Here is a 16070-nt window from a genome sequence, read left to right as displayed (position 1 = left end):
ACAGCAGGGCACTGCCCAACCAGCGAGCATCTGGAAACTTGCCTACAGGTCAATCTGAGATACAGCCTTACATTCCCTTTTTCTGAACCCACTGTATGTTTGTTCTTATGTGGTGGCCACAATAACGCTGTTTGGCCCTGGCAGCAGGTACTGAACTCCAGCACGTTTCTCAGCGGTTCACAGGTTAAAGGTGGAGGTCTCTTTCCCAGCACTGCTCGCCCCGCAGCGGGCAGAACACCAGGGCTCCTGCAGCCCGCCCGGCGGGTTCTCCGCCTCTGCAGGTGCCCCAACAGGGCCACGGAGCTCTATCTGCAGGGGACACTGAATGCGCCAACGGGAATACACACAGCTCGCCAGCACTACTGTAACTTGCAGGTTGCCATTTGGCATTCAATTTACATGCTACGTTATCAGAAGCGCCCCGTTTCCTCTTGATTTCTGATTTAGTTTTCCCGAGGCTCCCATTATGTGTCCATGGTGAGCCTCTAGGACTGGCGCAGGGCTCGGCGGGCTCCGCTCTGCAGGACCGAGCCCCCGCTCCGCCCAGGGCAGCCGGGCCGGGCCGGGCCGGGCTCAGCCCCCGGCGGGTCACAGCCAGGGAACGCGGGGTTCCGTTTCTGCCCTTGGCAGAGGGAAGTTTAAGCACAGCCCGAGCCGTTCTGTCGGCTCGCTGCCCTTGCCCTGCTTCACTCCCCGCACGGGGCGGTGAGCCTGGTGTCCCGCTGTCCCGCGGCTCCCCGGCCCCCCCGGTACCTTCCGGAGGGCGTCCCGCAGGTCGCGGTGCTGCGGGGGGAGCCCGGCGTCCCGCGGCCCCGAGCCGAGGCCCCGCAGCGCCGAGCCCAGGCGCGCCCAGCGCCCGCCGCCCCGCAGCGCCATGGCCGTCCCGCCGCCGGGCAAAGGCCGGGCCCGCCGTGCCCCACAGCCAGCCCAGCCCGCCCCGCCCCGGCCCTCCTCCCGCTCCTCTCGCCCCGCAGCAACTCAGGCAGCTCTCGGGTTACGGGCAGGTTCTCTTTAATGCCAACAAACAGCCATGAAGCGACCGCCAAGCGGGCGGCAAGCGGCCCCCGCAGTGCCAGGGCCGGCCACGCCGGGAGCGGGCCCTGCAGGCCCTGCCCAGCGGCCGGCGCGGGGCTCGGCAGCTCTCGCGCGGGTTTCTGTATTTCTGTAAGGAGAAATAGAAAATAAAAAGAAATCCGCTCCTGTGCTCGTTGGACACGGACCGGCGGCGGTGGGGACACGCTAATGACTCCCTAGGGGTACGGAGGGAATGTCTGCTCCGGGGGCAGGCGCGGGGGCCCTTCTAAGCGATGACACAGCCTCCCTTCTCCTTGAAGGGGTTCTTGTCCTCGGGAACCCCCTTCACCAGCGGGTCCTCTCCCGACCGCTCCTCGATGTAGTTCTTGATCTCTTCGGAGCACTTGGACACCTCGAGAGAAAGGGCAGAAAGTGGCTGCGTTACGGCCGTGGGAAATGTTCATCAGAGGAGGAAACCCGTGAATTTACCCGTGAATTTCTCCCTCATTCACCTTCCCACCAAGCGTAAAATAGCTGCCCACAGAGCGCTAAGCACGTGCAAACTCAGCTTCCTTCCTCTCTTTTCACAGCCCGATACTGACAGAACATGTAAGTATCTCAGAATGTAAACGCCACTCCGAACAGCAGTTGCTGCATAACTAAACTTGTGTTCATAATTAGCCAACCTAATTTTATTAAGCTGCAGATCACACTCTCCCTCAGCACCAGCATGACTTATGGTCAAAAGTTTCAGGGTCAGTAACTTTCAATCAGTTTCAAAGTATTTGTGCCTTTATGTGTTTTTCACAAACAAAACATTCAGCAATGATTTTTCAGTGGTAATACAAATTCTTACTTTGCAGTTCTGCTGTAGCAATGATGAGAGTCTAACTAGTAAAGACATTTTATTTACTTCTTACCTGGGGTTATTTCAAACAATGGTTAATAAAAGAGCCTATTGTGTTATGAGACCATAACACTTCCCACAGCATTCATACCAAAACTAGCACTGATGTAGCCTGCACAGAACCCACCTATGGAGAAGAATTGTGTTTAGTTTCTGTTCACTGACATAAGAGCACATGCAGCACATGTGGTAACGATGTCTGTGCAGTCTGAGAGTGCACAAGTGAACGTCTGGGGCTCCTGAGGTTCCTTGTGCACACACATCTCTTGCTCTCTGTGTCAGCAGAAAGTGTCCCTAGATGCTCAAATACCTGTCATGCCTGAGGACACACTCCTGCTCTGTCCCCACCTCCTCCCTTCCTACCTGCAGGCCCTGCAGAGATACAGCTGTGCAGTCAGCAGCAGGAACCAGCTGTTGGCCAGGCCACTAGGTAATAAGTATTTCTAATTTAAGGCCCCTTGCCTCCTCCATTAATTGTATTTTATTTCAAAGGTAAAACTAAGACAAGAGAACCAATGAATTTACCTGCTGCATCACAGACAACAAAGCATGGCCTGTGCAAAATTAAGCTTTAAGGCACCAGAAGGAACAGAGGTAATTCCCAATTAAACCGTGCATAAAATAAGATCTAGCTGCCTTAGAACACAGAAGAAGCTGGACCTACAAATCCCATTACATCTGTCTTGCTCTTCCATGCCTTGCAAATTTTGTTCATTCAAATTGGAGCACCTAACACCATAGTAAAGTTGCACACCAAAGTATATGAAGGACCAGGATTTGTTTTACTTCAGTCAGCACTGCCAGGATCACTTTCACTTATAAGAAAAAAAAAAGGCTGCTTAAATACACATTTAGAAATTTTTATTCCTTCCAAAGGACACTTCCTTTTTATTCTGTAAAGTTGTTAGTGGGGCTCAAGAAAATTTTGGCTGACGTTTTTATTTTGGTACTGTAATGTGGTTTCTGCATTTCTCTGCATTTCTCTGTCCCTGTAACACCCATACAGATACCAGGCAACTACAACACAGATTTCATTCTCACACTTAAACTTCTGTTACAATGCACTGGTAAAATTGAGCATGCTGTCTGTGCTTTACTACAGGAAAATTGAAAAATATCCATTTTCCCAAAATGATCAGGGTTTTGGTTTATTCGAAAAATATAGACAAGATTTATAACTATTATTATTTCAAAAACTTTACATCCTGCTGAGTGTATTTCAGTTGTCTAAGAACCCTCTGAGAGATGATACAGGTATCTACACTAGTTGGATGTTGAGCCCTCAATACTGCTGGAGCTTTAGACCACAGTGAAACATCTACAATCACTGATACCTAACTCACAGCTAAAACCTAGACCTTCGATGTAATCAACATGACCAATGCTACTGACTCCCACATATAAATGTATTTTTGGTCCTAACTAGAAGCGTTTATTCAGGTGCAATTTGCTTCCGCTGGCATGCAGAATTAAAAAAAAAATAGTTTAATCGTGGAGCAAGATCAGTTCTGCACATCTTTCCTCTATAGAAAATGTACAATACCATAAACCTTTAAGGGGAAAGTACTCGTGGGAAGGAACGCTCAGCGTAAATGTCCAAATGTTCCTATGGCACCAGGCTGGGTGGTCAGGGCCCGGCCGGGCGGTGCTCTGGCTCCCGCCCTCCGCCGGGGAATGCCCAGCACGGGAAGGGGGGCTCCGGGCCAGGGCAGGGTGCAGTGCCGCGACAAGGCTCTCCCGGCTTCCCAGGGGAGGACCTCCCCCAGCACCAGCACGTCCCAGCGCCTTCTGCCCACAGAACAGGGGAACAGAGTGCGACGTGCTCCTCCCGCGCCTGGCAAGGCTGCCTTGTGCCGGCCTTGGGCGCCGGGAGCTCACGGGGAGAGCACTAAGGGGTGCCAAATCCCCCGGGAACAGCCGCGGCGGGCAGGCCCGTGCCAGCCCCTCGGGGCGCTCCTTTCCCCGGGCTCACGGGCACCCCCGGGAAGGACCGGCGCTCCTAGGGCTGTTAGCGGTGCTGTGCCAACAGCGCCGGCCCCGGCCCCCGACCCGAAGTGGCGGCAGGACCCGTCGGTGCAAACCGCGGCCGTCCCCAAAGGCCGGGGCTGCCCGGACGAGCGGCTCCCACAGCCCGCCGCCCCCGCCGCCCCCGGCTGCCGCCCGCGCCCCGCACCGCCGCTCGGGGGGAACGGGCTGCTCCCGCTCCGCGCCCGGCCCTCCGCCCGCCGGGGGCTTGGGGCTCCTTCTCTGCGCCCGCTTACCGGCTGCCTTTCCAGCTTCACTTCTTTCCGCAGCTGTTCCACTTCCATTTTCAGTTTGTCCTTCTCGCTCAGGTCCTCGATGTTGATGGCTGGCATCGTCGACGCTCCCGAAGCGCGCGGGGAACGAGGACCAGAGGTTACGTCTGGGCGGCGAGGGCGCCGGGCCGGAGCCCCCGGGCGGTGGCGGGGCTGTGGGACGGCCGCCCCCGGCCCGCCCCCGGCTCACCCACACGCTGCCGGCCGGGTTACCCGCTGCTCGGCGGCCGCCGCTTCCTCTCCGGCGCGCCCGCACCCCTTCCCCGCGCCCGCCCGGCCTTTAAACCTGCTCGCTAATCCCCTGTAACCGGATTAGAGCCCGCCGCCCGGCCCGGCCCCGCTACCGGGGCGTTGGCATGGCCCTGCTGCACAGGGAGGTCCGGCCGTCCCAGCAGGAGCCGAGAGCTGAAAGACCCTCCTGTGCTGACCTTCCCGGCCTCACCCTCTACAGCTCCAGTGCGGAACAAGAGCAGCGAGGTCGGCTGGGGCTTTCGGGCCAGCGGCGAGATCTTCCTCCCCACCACCTTCTCCTCATGTATCTCCCGGCCATAGAAATGACCCACGCTCTGTGCCACCAGCATCCTCGGGCTGTGTGTTCTTCTTCCCAGCAGCTAAGGCATAAGCAGGTGGTGTGCATGGGTACATTCCTCAATATTTGTGCATTACAATTGCAGATGAACTGGACTAGAGAGGGGAAGAAACCACTCCCATACAAAGTGCCCCAAGAGGTGGCCAGCCCATCAATGCCAGACATGGCAACTTTTTGGTAGGTATGTCTGCAAAGAAGAATTGCAACTCTGCATAAGAGGGTTATTGTCCCTGGTTTGCACCAAGGGTCTCTGGACACATGGAGTTATGATAGGTGTTGAGGTGGAGTACTCAATGTAAGGGAAGTGATGCATTCAGAAGATGCAAGGAGTTAGGAAATTGTTCTCCTGTGGTTACATGTAGTTTTGAGGTCTAGATCCCAAACAGGGTTCTATGCTTTTAAGAACTGGGTGGTTCCTCCATGCATGTTTGTACAGCACCTAGCATCTCTCATCCTGGCAGCTGCTTTCCTACAATAGCAATGGAACCAGAATTCAAAACCCCTGAGACTAAACATAGCTACAAGCCATTTAAATGAGCTTGCACTCCTGTCGTCTGCCACTTTGAAGATCCTTACAGGAGGAGAAGGAGAGCAGTTAGCCCTCTCTCTTTCCTCCTCTGTTTTTCCCTATTAAACACCTTTCTCCTCTCCCTACTCACCAGATGTAAGGAGCTGTCAGCAGCATGTAAGATTTACATCTTCTCCAGTACTGCTCCTATAGTGCTCTTGGGTGTTGTATTCATTTTACTTTAGCCAGTTCACTAAGACCAGTTTCTCCTCCTCTCCCTTTGGCTACTATCTCCCCCTCCCCAGCTGTTGGTATGCATTTTCTACAGCCCCATAACCTACACTGACGGCTGCATTCCCAACCCCCACCAGTGCTGGGCCACTCCAAACAGGTGGCAGGAGCTGTCTGGACAGTGTCTCAGAGGAGCCCGGGCTGTTGGTGGGAGCAGAGGCATTGTGGTGTGGAGAGGCAGAGAGCGTGTGATGTGGTGGAGGCAGGTGGAGGGTGCAGGAGGGAGCTGAAGGTGGGCTCTGGCACACCACTGACACGGTTAGAGGGGAAGAACTTGGTATCCATGGCTCTGTAATGGAAAGCTTTCACTGACCTGTCTGCTGATACGACTAGCAGATGGCAGTCAGCAGTGGACTTTCTACCACTTGCTGTGGTAACTTTCATTGTGGTTCATATATTTTTACAGATATTTACCTGATCTAAGTTAAAGCAAAGGAGCAGCTGAATAGCAGCATTGATGGATAGGTGGCTTTAACTCAGACTTTGATTTCTATGTGTCTGTGCACAGAGGAAATGGAAAATATTGAAAATGGTGTTTGCATTACAGTATTCATTTTGCTGCTGTTGCTTAAAGTGGCATTTAAATTTCTTTATTTGGAATTCCAAAAAATGTGGTGAAAATGAAAGGACATCCGTCTAGGACAACATATTAAAGAACATGATATTAAAACCGCTTTAGTTTCCCAATATTAAAAACACGATGTTTTGCTTTCTTTTAGAAATAGAAAAAATATGTGGGTTTTTTGTTTGTTGGCTCTTTTCTTCTGGAGGGACGTAAGCTTAAGTATAGCTGCTCTACCTAACAAGCTGAACAAAATCCCTAAAAATAAAGATACCCATTAATAACAGTTGCAGCTATAAGAATCTAAAGCGTGGCAGATGTGTCCCATCGTGATACTCAAGTTGCACTAGGGTTTATTTTCTTGTCACTAAAGCACACAGTTATCCTTTAGCTTCTGGAGATTCTGAAAAAAGGAACAGTTCTGAAAAAGGAGGGAAAGAGGTGTCATTCATACCCTTTCAGGAGTCACGCAGGTGGGGTAGGGATTAGACTTGTTCCTTTCTTGCCTTTATGAAAAATAAAACTATGTCAGGAAACTAGGTTGTAATCCTCCACGACATAAGTAAAGCCGAGAAGCCGTGGAGAGAAAGTCAGTTCAGATAATCAGGGTGACCTGAAGTGCCTCCTGCTTACAGCCCGCATAGACTGTGGCTTCTTTCCTTGCAGGGCACACGTTTCCAGGGCCCTGAATGGCAACCCATCGAGGGCAGTGCCTGCCCGCAGGACTGCGGCCCCATGTCACTGTAAAGGGAGCAGAGAACAATAGGAGATCAGATTAGTTTGTCGTTATCTATGGAGAACACGCCTAATTTGCAGCCATTCTTATCTTTCTTACTATGTTCCATCTGGGGTAAACACTAATTAATGCCATGTGTCTAATAGATTAGAGAGAGAAAGTAGGCTGTTTGCTGCTCGCCTCCTCCCACAGACCACACCGCATTGCCTGGTGGGGTTAAAATCTACAGAATAAACCAGGTCATGATATTTCCTGAAATCCATCTCTGCACTGCCAGAGGTGTTATTCATTCCCCCAGAGTCCAAGCCCTCTGACGATGCCTCGATTTTCTCAAGTTCATCGGCGTTTTACACAGCGGAGGTAAAATAACGCCGCGCGTGTCTCGGCGGCAGCAGCAAACAGCCTCCACTCGCTCGGGCCGGATCAGGACCTGCGGCAGGACCGGTGTCCCTCCGCCCTCTGCCCGGAGTTTCCGAATAGGGAGCGGCCTCGGGCGGGACGAGGACCACTTGGGGAGAGAGGGGAGGCATTCGCTAAGTGACCTGTCCCGGGTTTCGCCGTGATTTACAGGAAGCGCTCTTTGAGCATCATCCCGTAATGCGAGCGGGGCGGGGGGTGGACCCCGGCCAGCCGCGGGGCGGGGGGCCCGGGCTCTGGGCGGCGCAGCCCTGCGGGGAGGCGGCCCCGAGCGCCCCCCGCCCGGCCCCGCTGCGCCCCCGGACCCCGCACCGCGCAGCTTTCCGCGCCCCGGGACCCCGCACCGCGCAGCTTTCCGCGCCCCGGATCAGCGGCGACCTTCTGCCCCGCTGAATCAGACCTTCCCCTCCCACCACCTGCGCAAGGAGGCGGCCTCGGTGCATATAAAGCGCTGCCGTCGGAGCGGGGAGCGCCGTTCGCTCCCGGGACCCGGCCCGCCATGGCCCCCGGCCGCCGCCTGCCGCTGCCCGCGCTGCTGCCGCTGCTGGCCTGCGCCGCGCTGGCCCAGCGCCCCCTCACAGGTAGGAGCGGGCCCCCGGTGGGACCCCGCGGGGCCGGGGCCATCCCATCCCCGCCGGCTGGCGCGGTGGCCTCAGCCCCGGTGTCCGCTGTCTCCGCAGAGAAGCAGCGCGCCTGCCTGCTGCCCCCCGACGACGGGCCCTGCCGCGCCCTGGTGCCGCGCTGGTACTACGACCGGCACACGCAGAGCTGCCAGGAGTTCGCCTACGGGGGCTGCTACGGCAACGCCAACAACTTCCTCACCTTCGACGACTGCGAGAAGAGCTGCTGGACTATCAAGAGTGAGTGCAGGGAGCGGCAGTGCCCCAGGGGCCCCGGGAGGGCAGGGGGCTGGAGGGGACGCCGGGGAGGCCGCTTGGCTTTGCGGGGCTCTTTGCACCCACCCGGTGTATCACAGAGTCTTAGAATCATAGAATTGTTTGGGTTGGAAAAGACCTTTAAGATGATCGAGTCCAAGTGATCACCCTCCTGCTTGTTGTGGCTTCTTGGTGATGACAGTTTTAAGCAGAAAATGTAGAGTGAGTTGACCCAGAGATGACATTTGAAATTTATCTATTATATTTTAAATGGGATTTACTCACTAATCACTTACTCACTAATGCACTTACTCACTAATCAATGCATTGGATTCCTCCAGTAAAAAGCAGGTGGGACAAACTAGGGCTTGCCTGCAACTGAAGTAATATCATTTTCCCTGCACTACCATGTTGTTCTGTATGCGAAGTGTGAAAGGTTGGTTTTACAGAGCATGAAATTATTTTTTCTGCAGAAGTGCCCAAATTATGCCGGATGGAAGCTGATGGAGGACCTTGCAGGAGTTATCTAAGAAGATATGCCTTTAACTTGAGCTCGATGAGGTGTGAGGAATTCATCTATGGTGGCTGCTACGGAAATGGCAACAACTTCAGAGATTTGCAGTCTTGTGTGGACCACTGTCTGCCAGAAAGAAGTAATGGTTGTTCCAAATTTTTAATAAAATAGGTGGTTTGAAAGTGATATGAAGATGATACTTCATTTGATATTTTCCTCAGAATACCCTTACAGTGGTATTTTTGAAGACTTGTGTAAAGCAGATGTTTATATTTTCCACTTTAATTTTGTCTTAGCTGTTACTGGAAGAGCAAGAATGCTGAGATCTTAAATACACCCACAGCTATACCCAACCAATTTCATGACTTCTAGAGAGCTGTAGAGATGTATCTGAAGGGAAAGATAATAAGGTTGAAGATCTGTGTTGAGGCAGATGTGTCAGAGATTGTGGCAATCACTTTCAGGGAAGTGGTAGTATAATGTAAAGCAGAAGCACCTTTCTAAAATTCAGGCCTGAGAGATGGTAGGTGGCTCAGGGTTTTGGCAGTCAACAGCTCAGCTTCTGGCAAAAGTGTTTTGCCTCATGTGATTCTTCAGTCTCTCCATTCGAGCTTTAAATAAGAATGGTGGTAATTATGAACAGATGATTGTAACTAAGTTTTGATATGAACATCAGATTAATATCCAGTTCAAGATAGGCTCTTTGAAGATCTACCAGAATGTATAAAAGCTGTCACTGCCCCAAGCTTTATTAGTGCTTGATGACAATTCTTTGGGGCTGATGACAGATTGTCAGCGTTTTCTTAGGTGAAAGCTGAATTATTTCTGTTGCACACACAATGAGTTGATAAAGAGTCTGCAGCAGGAAAAATAAAATTTTGTTGAAGCAAAAAGAAACATAGTTTTGAGAAACTTGTTGGATTTGTACTTTTTGCTGCAAGCAGAATTTGCTGGCAAAATCATAACAAAGATGTGCCTTTTTTTTTTCTCTATAGAGGTTGTTCCACCAAAATTATTGCTATATTCCTATATATGGAATAAGATTATATAAAAATCTTAGCTGTCCAATGTATAGCACCACAAATGGGGAAAGCTGATGAATTTCACTTATGGGATATACGCCTAGTTTTTGGGACGGTATGTTGCTTTCTCAAATTCAGCTCACAGGAATAAGGTATAGAAAGTCTCTGAAGTCATCTGTAATAGTGTCAATTCAAGGGGAAAAGGAGCTGTTTAGACACAAAATTTATTGCAGGGTCAGTTTTAAGAAGCCATGTACAGAGATTACATTTATGTAATTTTTTTTGTTCTCTCTTTTTTTTCCTTTGTCCTTTTTTTTCCCCCAAGCTGGCCCCTTGCTATGCTATAGCCCAAAGGATGAAGGACTGTGTTCCTCTTCTGTGCCTCGTTATTACTATGACACCAAGACTAAATCATGTAAAGAGTTCAGATATACTGGCTGTGGTGGTAATGCAAATAACTTTGTCACTGAAATGGATTGCTACAATGTCTGTAGAAAAGGTAAGGTTTTTTTTTTACTTTGAGGTTGTTTTTTTGTGTTGTTTTTTTTTTTGGTTGGGGTTTTTTTTGTTTGTTTGGTTTGGTTTTGGTGTTTTTTGTAGGTGTTTGTTTTGGGTTTTGTTTGTTTGTTTTTTGGTTTGATTTTGATTTTTTTTTTTTTTGTATTTTGTCAGTCACAAGCAACTGAAGCAGTCCACATACCAGTAATAAGTGTTCATAGTGTTCTTTTACTCCCCTTGGCTTGCTACAGGGTTATGCTTTTTGCATTTTGGACTCTTATGTTTTCAAGGGCAGAGAAAATTGAAATGCAATACTAAATCCTTCTGGCAAGGTCAGTGTGGTGTGAGGTGGTTACACCATATTTGAATGAAGTATAGAGAAGGGCACACAAAAAGACTATGCCTACTTTGTAGAGCCCACAAGGAATCAGTCTTTAAACTGTTCAGTATCTCTACAACCACTAATTAGGATATCCTTTTATTCTGGATGGTTTTGAGTAGGATTAAAGTCAGTTGTGAAATCAATTTACTTTTTTCCTTTGCATTTTCAGAAGTTACCATCCTACCTCAATTCCCTGTTGCCTACTCACATTTCCTATTCCCATTACTAAAGATTTCTGCCTCATCAGTTGAGCTGTGTCAGCTGTTTCTCTGGCTGTAGGGGGTGAAGCTTGGAATGATAACTGATTTTTCCTCATGCTTTTATTCAAAACAGTTACTGGCTGTGCTTGTAAGTCAAAACAGTTGTGCTTTTATTTACAGTCATATGTTCATACCAGCTATTGCAAATTTTAATACTTTAGTTTAATTAATTTGATATGAAAAATAAATGAGAGAGGGAGACAGAAAAGCATAATTGTATGTTGTTGCCCAGAACACTTATGAAGCAGACATAGCACAGTATTTTAAAAATTGATACTAATGGGAAAAATATTTAAGGCTATATCAAACATGTACATTGCCTTTGGGAAAAAGAAAAAGGAAAAACTAAAAAGCAGCTGTGTTTTAAACATGCATGTTTTACATGCACAAGGTCCAAGTACTTCAGTATTGAAGTTGTCAGAAGCCTTATGTTGGAAGATGATTCTTCAGTTCTGGGCTGGAAATCCAGGGCTGGGACAAGGATTATACCCTGAGCACAGTCCTCAGAAATAAAAATACTGCCTGGCAGTTAGTCATGACAGTAATATTTCTGCGTATGACAAGTCTGTGTGTGCCTCTGCCATTGTATTATGAGAGAGTCTCTAATAGTATGTTAACTTTGTCTGAGATGCTTGTGATTATCTAATTCGCATCCATTACTACCTGTGAAGTGGTAGGGCCAGACTCCAGTGTGGAGTGTGTGGGGAGAGGAGGAAGGAAACTGCTTTTTCAGCATCTCACTTCCACACTGCCCCTACCTACACCCAGCCAGATTCACCTGGGGGTTCTTTCTTCCTCAGCCTGTTGTAGCAGTAGTAGTTGTTGTTGTTGTGGAAGAAAGAAGTAAGGAGATGCTGTCTGTCCTGTAACTAGAGCACCAAAGATAGCCACATGTAAAGTGTCAGTTACAAGCTTTTTCATCAACCTGTGGATTTCACAATTCAGTAAGGCTTGGTAGAGCCAAAGAGCAAAGTTAAGGGCATAATTAGTGCTAATTAGTGTTGTGCTTTGCATATTCATTTCTATAGCTTGGGAGTGCACAGCAACATTAGGCAAATAATTCAGGCAACTTAAACCACTCCTTCTCTCCTGCTTCCATTATTTCCTCCTCAGCATCTTTCCTGTTACCTGTCCGAGTCTCAAGTTGAATTTAGTTAACCTTTAGTTGACCTTGTGTGAATGTACAACTGTTTGGTGAACTGATCTATAGTATGTTGAGTGAGAAGGTTTGTGATTGATTTAATTTTTTAAAGTTTATATTGGAAAAGAAAGCAAATGCATTGGAGTGACAGCAAAAGAATTGGGAACTGGCTACAGTGGCTCTGCGTGCTGGTAAATAAGTAGCATAAAGATAAAGATTTTCTGTCAAGATTGCAGGGTACTTGTTTTCTGAATTGCTCTCACACAATTCATTCAGCCTTTGAAAGCACATCTGGAGTTAACTCTGACTGTCTTAGGCCACTCTGCAGCTTCTGTGAGTTTTGTGCAGAAACTCCAATAATTTTCTTTTCGTCTCCCACAATCACTGGCTATATTTTACCCGTTGCCCCACTGTTCAGAGAAATGTAAGAATAGGTTGGGGTTTTGTTTGTGTGTGGAGTTTTTTTGTTTGGTTGTTGGATTTGGCTTTTTTAGTAGAGGGCAGTGTATTTAGTTCCATTCTGCTGTCACTGCAGGATTGCTAGATAAAGCTTTGATGCCTGCACAGGAAAAGAGCAGCAAAGTAGGATTCCAGTGCCAAAGGTGAACACACTGGAGATCTTACAGTGTGAGAATAGGGAATGCAGAACACATGCTACAGTTTCTGGTATGTTTGTTTTTATTGGACAACTGCTTGAACAGCATAACATGAAAAAAACCAAACAATTACAAGTAGTAACGGTTTTGTCACTCTGTTTCCCTAACTGCTTCCTTTGTTTTGTTAGCAGGAAATCAGAAACCGAGAATCAACAGGCCAGCAAATGTATCCCGCAGAAAAATTGTGAGAAAACTGATTAAAAAATCTCAGACATATAACCCGAAGTCTTAAAGCTGACGTGCACTTGCATGTTTGAAACACTTCTTGTCGATTCCACTTTCTTCTTTTGTAAGATATTTTTTACAAAGTTTTATACTGACATAGTTCTGTCTTTCAGAGCTACTTTCTATGCAATTTACTTTTTTATATGGAACTGCATTTAATAGAAGTATGAACCTAAGTTTGGTTCTTCTGCTGTGTTGTGTCTGCAGTAATATTTTGGAAAGACTTGTTTATCTTTCCATGTTTTTATGGGGGGAATGTTACTACTGCCTTGGGAGAATATTTTAACTGTTGCAAATCAATTAAAATTTGAAAAATCAATTGTCTATTGTTATAACTAAGGAGAGTCCAACACTGAAAATCTACCATGGATTTTAAAATTTTTTTGTAATCTTCTGCTTGCTAAAGAACAGGAACTTTTCACAAGTGTGTTTTGAGGTTTATTGCCCTGCTATTTACATGCTTTGGTCCTATAATTTAATTAGATTGTAATTTACAGTTAACATTTGCAGCAAAAGCTTTCAGAAGCCTTCCTAAGTGTAAAAGAAGTATAAACTTAAATGCAGCTCATCCCACAGGAGAGATTTTGGAATAGGGATGCCTTGATAAACACTCTCACAAAGGCAATGACTAAGCTAGTTGAGTATTAAAATAAAAATGTAGCCATTACTTTTTCACAACATATGATATTTTTGCTAAGTTACTCCAGATCCTCATATGGCATTAATCAGCATAGTTTTACTGATTTTAGTGGAGCTGTGCTGATTACATCTGCAGAGGATCTTGATATTTGTGATAATGCAGTGGCGACTGAAGCAGAGCAGCAGAAGTTTCTGCAAATTTCATCTATAAAAGAGTAATCCCTGTTTTGAGGCACTTTTATATTTCTTATGGTAGGTTATGCCTATGGTGATACTTTTGCACATTCTTTTATATTTTGTATTTTAGTAATGTCTGAATTTCTGTTAATTTCACATACAATATTTTCTAAATATAAATTCATAAGTAATGTTAATAAAATGGGGTTTTTTGGAAAAAAAAAAAAAAAAAAAAAAAAAAGCTTGTTCTCTCATTATCCTGGATGAGTTGTATAGACCAATATGTGTGATGGAACCTATAATTTGTTAATTATGACTCTAACAGAGTTTAGTTGTCTCTTCAATCATTTCCTTGCACAGAGGTCTTTATTTGAAGAAAGCCAATAAATTGTATTGATGTTATTCATCCCCAGCAGTTTTGTTGTTCTCTCGAAAGAGCTGCTCTCAAAGGGGTGCTAGTTTAGCTTGTTGTCTGCTACTGGGTCTCCTGTTTGATGTTGCACTGTCTGAATAGCTTTTGTGTGGGTAACAGGCTATTTGTTTGAAATGACATTGGCTTTCAGTTAGAATAATTGAGGTGTGTGTTTTAAACCTATTTCAAAGAGGGAACATGATGGGCAAACTAGTCAAGATCTGGTTTTCTTACTGATGTTTCTCTCACTGCCAGATTTTCGATTAAAGCAGTTGTCTGTACTTGCCATTGTCTTTCTATCTCTCCATTTCTGGTTCTTGGTCTGAAACCCCTTTTTATTTTAATCATCTCTTGCTTAGTGCAGGATGGCGTGGCAGACAATTGCAGGTAACTAGTGACACAGTTTTGAGTGCTTGTCCCATGCCAAACCTCTTGGGTAACCAGCCTTTAAACAGAAAGGGGCCAGTATAAACTCCCTGGGGAAGTCAGGGCATGATACAATGCACATTGCCAATATCTCTTCCTGTTGGTTTAGAGCAGCAGCCCAGAGTGTCCTGTGAATATTTTTTCATACCTAACACTAATATTTAGGGCCACATTCATTTTGTGTTCTGACTATGGCTTATAAAAACGTAGGTGTGTTTAGGAAGTCAAAGTTCAATTTAAACACAGTTTATAACTGTAAAGGGTAGCTCTCTTTTAACAGCAACACCATGGGTGTATAATATATATAATCTCTGGGATCATGTTTGAGAAATTACTATTACTCCTTATCTCTCCGTGTCTTTGACCTTCATAGGAGTATCCCATCTTTGGATGGGATACAAAAGTGGACCTAGGATTTAAAGGGATCCCCAAATCTGAGAGCAGCTCCACTCTAGTTTTTGATCTCAGAATTGAGTGCCTTCTCACACATCATAATGTGGCCAGAGTAATGCAATACCCTGTTCATTTCTTGGAAAGGATCTAAGCATTTGGCACTCTTCTGCTCATGCCAGCTCAGGGGCTCAGCAAGAGATGTCTTGATGGAGCAGGGTGCTGCGGTGACCACTGTGTAATGCAGCTGCTCTACAGGCACTTTTCTTGCATAAAAATATAATTTCAAGTTTAAGGGCTTGCTGCTCGTGTATTATTGCTGAAATATCACAGGCTTGGGTTTTAATCCCCTATCTATCTGGTATCATATAGAAATCTGATGTAAACCAGTATTTTCACAGGGTATACTAGTGAGCAGGCTAGGGTAGAGTATCGTGGAGGAGGTGGGACAGGGAAAGGAAGTGCTTATGGAAGTTTTTAATTCCTTATTGAAGCTATTATACAAATTGTACCGTATTTCCAGGTAAATGCCTTCATGTCTTTTTTTTTTTTTTTTTTTTTTTTTTTTTTTTTTTGGCTACAAAGAATTTCAGCCATCACTGTGCCGCTCTGTTTTGTGTTCTTAGGTTACTCTAATATCCCTTCAGACTACTGTGACTGACTAATCTAAACACTTGTCATCTAAAGCCTTTTATATGATTCATTACTTACTTCCTTTTTCAGTTTGCTGATGAAACAACACTGGCCCAAGGTTGGGCCAACTGTGAGTGTTTTGCCATGTTGAAAATTAATACAGCCCATACCATCCTGCAAATTAACTTTTATTATAGTAGCCAGTGTCCAGCAGCTGGTGGTGTGTGTCACAGTGCAAATTTCTACTGCAGAGGAGGGAAGCAGTGATTATAATCAGTTGGGTTTGCATAGGCAAGCTGCCACTGAAACTCCTGACTTGTGATTTGCACAGGACAGTCATACCTGCCACTGAAAAGTAGTTGCTGGCATAAGCAGATTTGAACAAACTGTATTGCAACATTCCTGCTCTTTAACTGTCACTGCGACCCATAATTCCAGATCATTTCTTAGTGATATCTTGCAAAGAACTGTATAAAAGTTGTAAAAATTAAAATATGCA

General features: G+C 46.7%; 3 protein-coding genes across 3 annotated transcripts in view; 1 reads left to right on the top strand and 2 right to left on the bottom strand.

Moving 5' to 3' along the window:
- The window catches only part of LOC310919063 (putative acyl-CoA dehydrogenase 6), a gene marked incomplete at its 5' end in the record, with an annotated part of 81389 nt that extends 80513 nt beyond the window's left edge, over positions 1-876 (bottom strand). Inside the window, one exon of the mRNA XM_083878203.1 lies at positions 754-876. Within this exon, the coding sequence (XP_083734329.1) occupies positions 754-876 (123 nt within the window). The remainder of the gene's footprint in view (positions 1-753) is intronic.
- A 239-nt stretch (positions 877-1115) lies between these two features.
- On the bottom strand, positions 1116-4376 carry LOC310917710 (guanine nucleotide-binding protein G(I)/G(S)/G(O) subunit gamma-11). Its single transcript, XM_083876204.1, has 2 exons — positions 4183-4376; positions 1116-1426 (listed from the first exon to the last, which is right to left on the bottom strand). Exons 1-2 carry the CDS (start codon positions 4276-4278, stop codon positions 1301-1303), a joined length of 222 nt encoding a protein of 73 aa, XP_083732330.1. The 5' UTR covers positions 4279-4376; the 3' UTR covers positions 1116-1300.
- A 3444-nt stretch (positions 4377-7820) lies between these two features.
- TFPI2 (tissue factor pathway inhibitor 2) lies at positions 7821-15514 on the top strand (the record flags this gene model as incomplete). Its single annotated transcript, XM_083872977.1, has 4 exons — positions 7821-8181; positions 8670-8849; positions 10058-10231; positions 12798-15514. The coding sequence occupies 4 exons, from the start codon at positions 7821-7823 to the stop codon at positions 12899-12901; spliced, it is 819 nt and encodes a 272-aa protein (XP_083729103.1). The 3' UTR covers positions 12902-15514.
- Positions 15515-16070: the final 556 nt, after the last annotated feature.

This window comes from Zosterops lateralis, assembly GCF_965231275.1.
Source record: "Zosterops lateralis genome assembly, chromosome: 1".
NCBI classification, from domain to species: domain Eukaryota; kingdom Metazoa; phylum Chordata; class Aves; order Passeriformes; family Zosteropidae; genus Zosterops; species Zosterops lateralis.
This window is presented reverse-complemented; position numbering and strand designations above follow the sequence as displayed.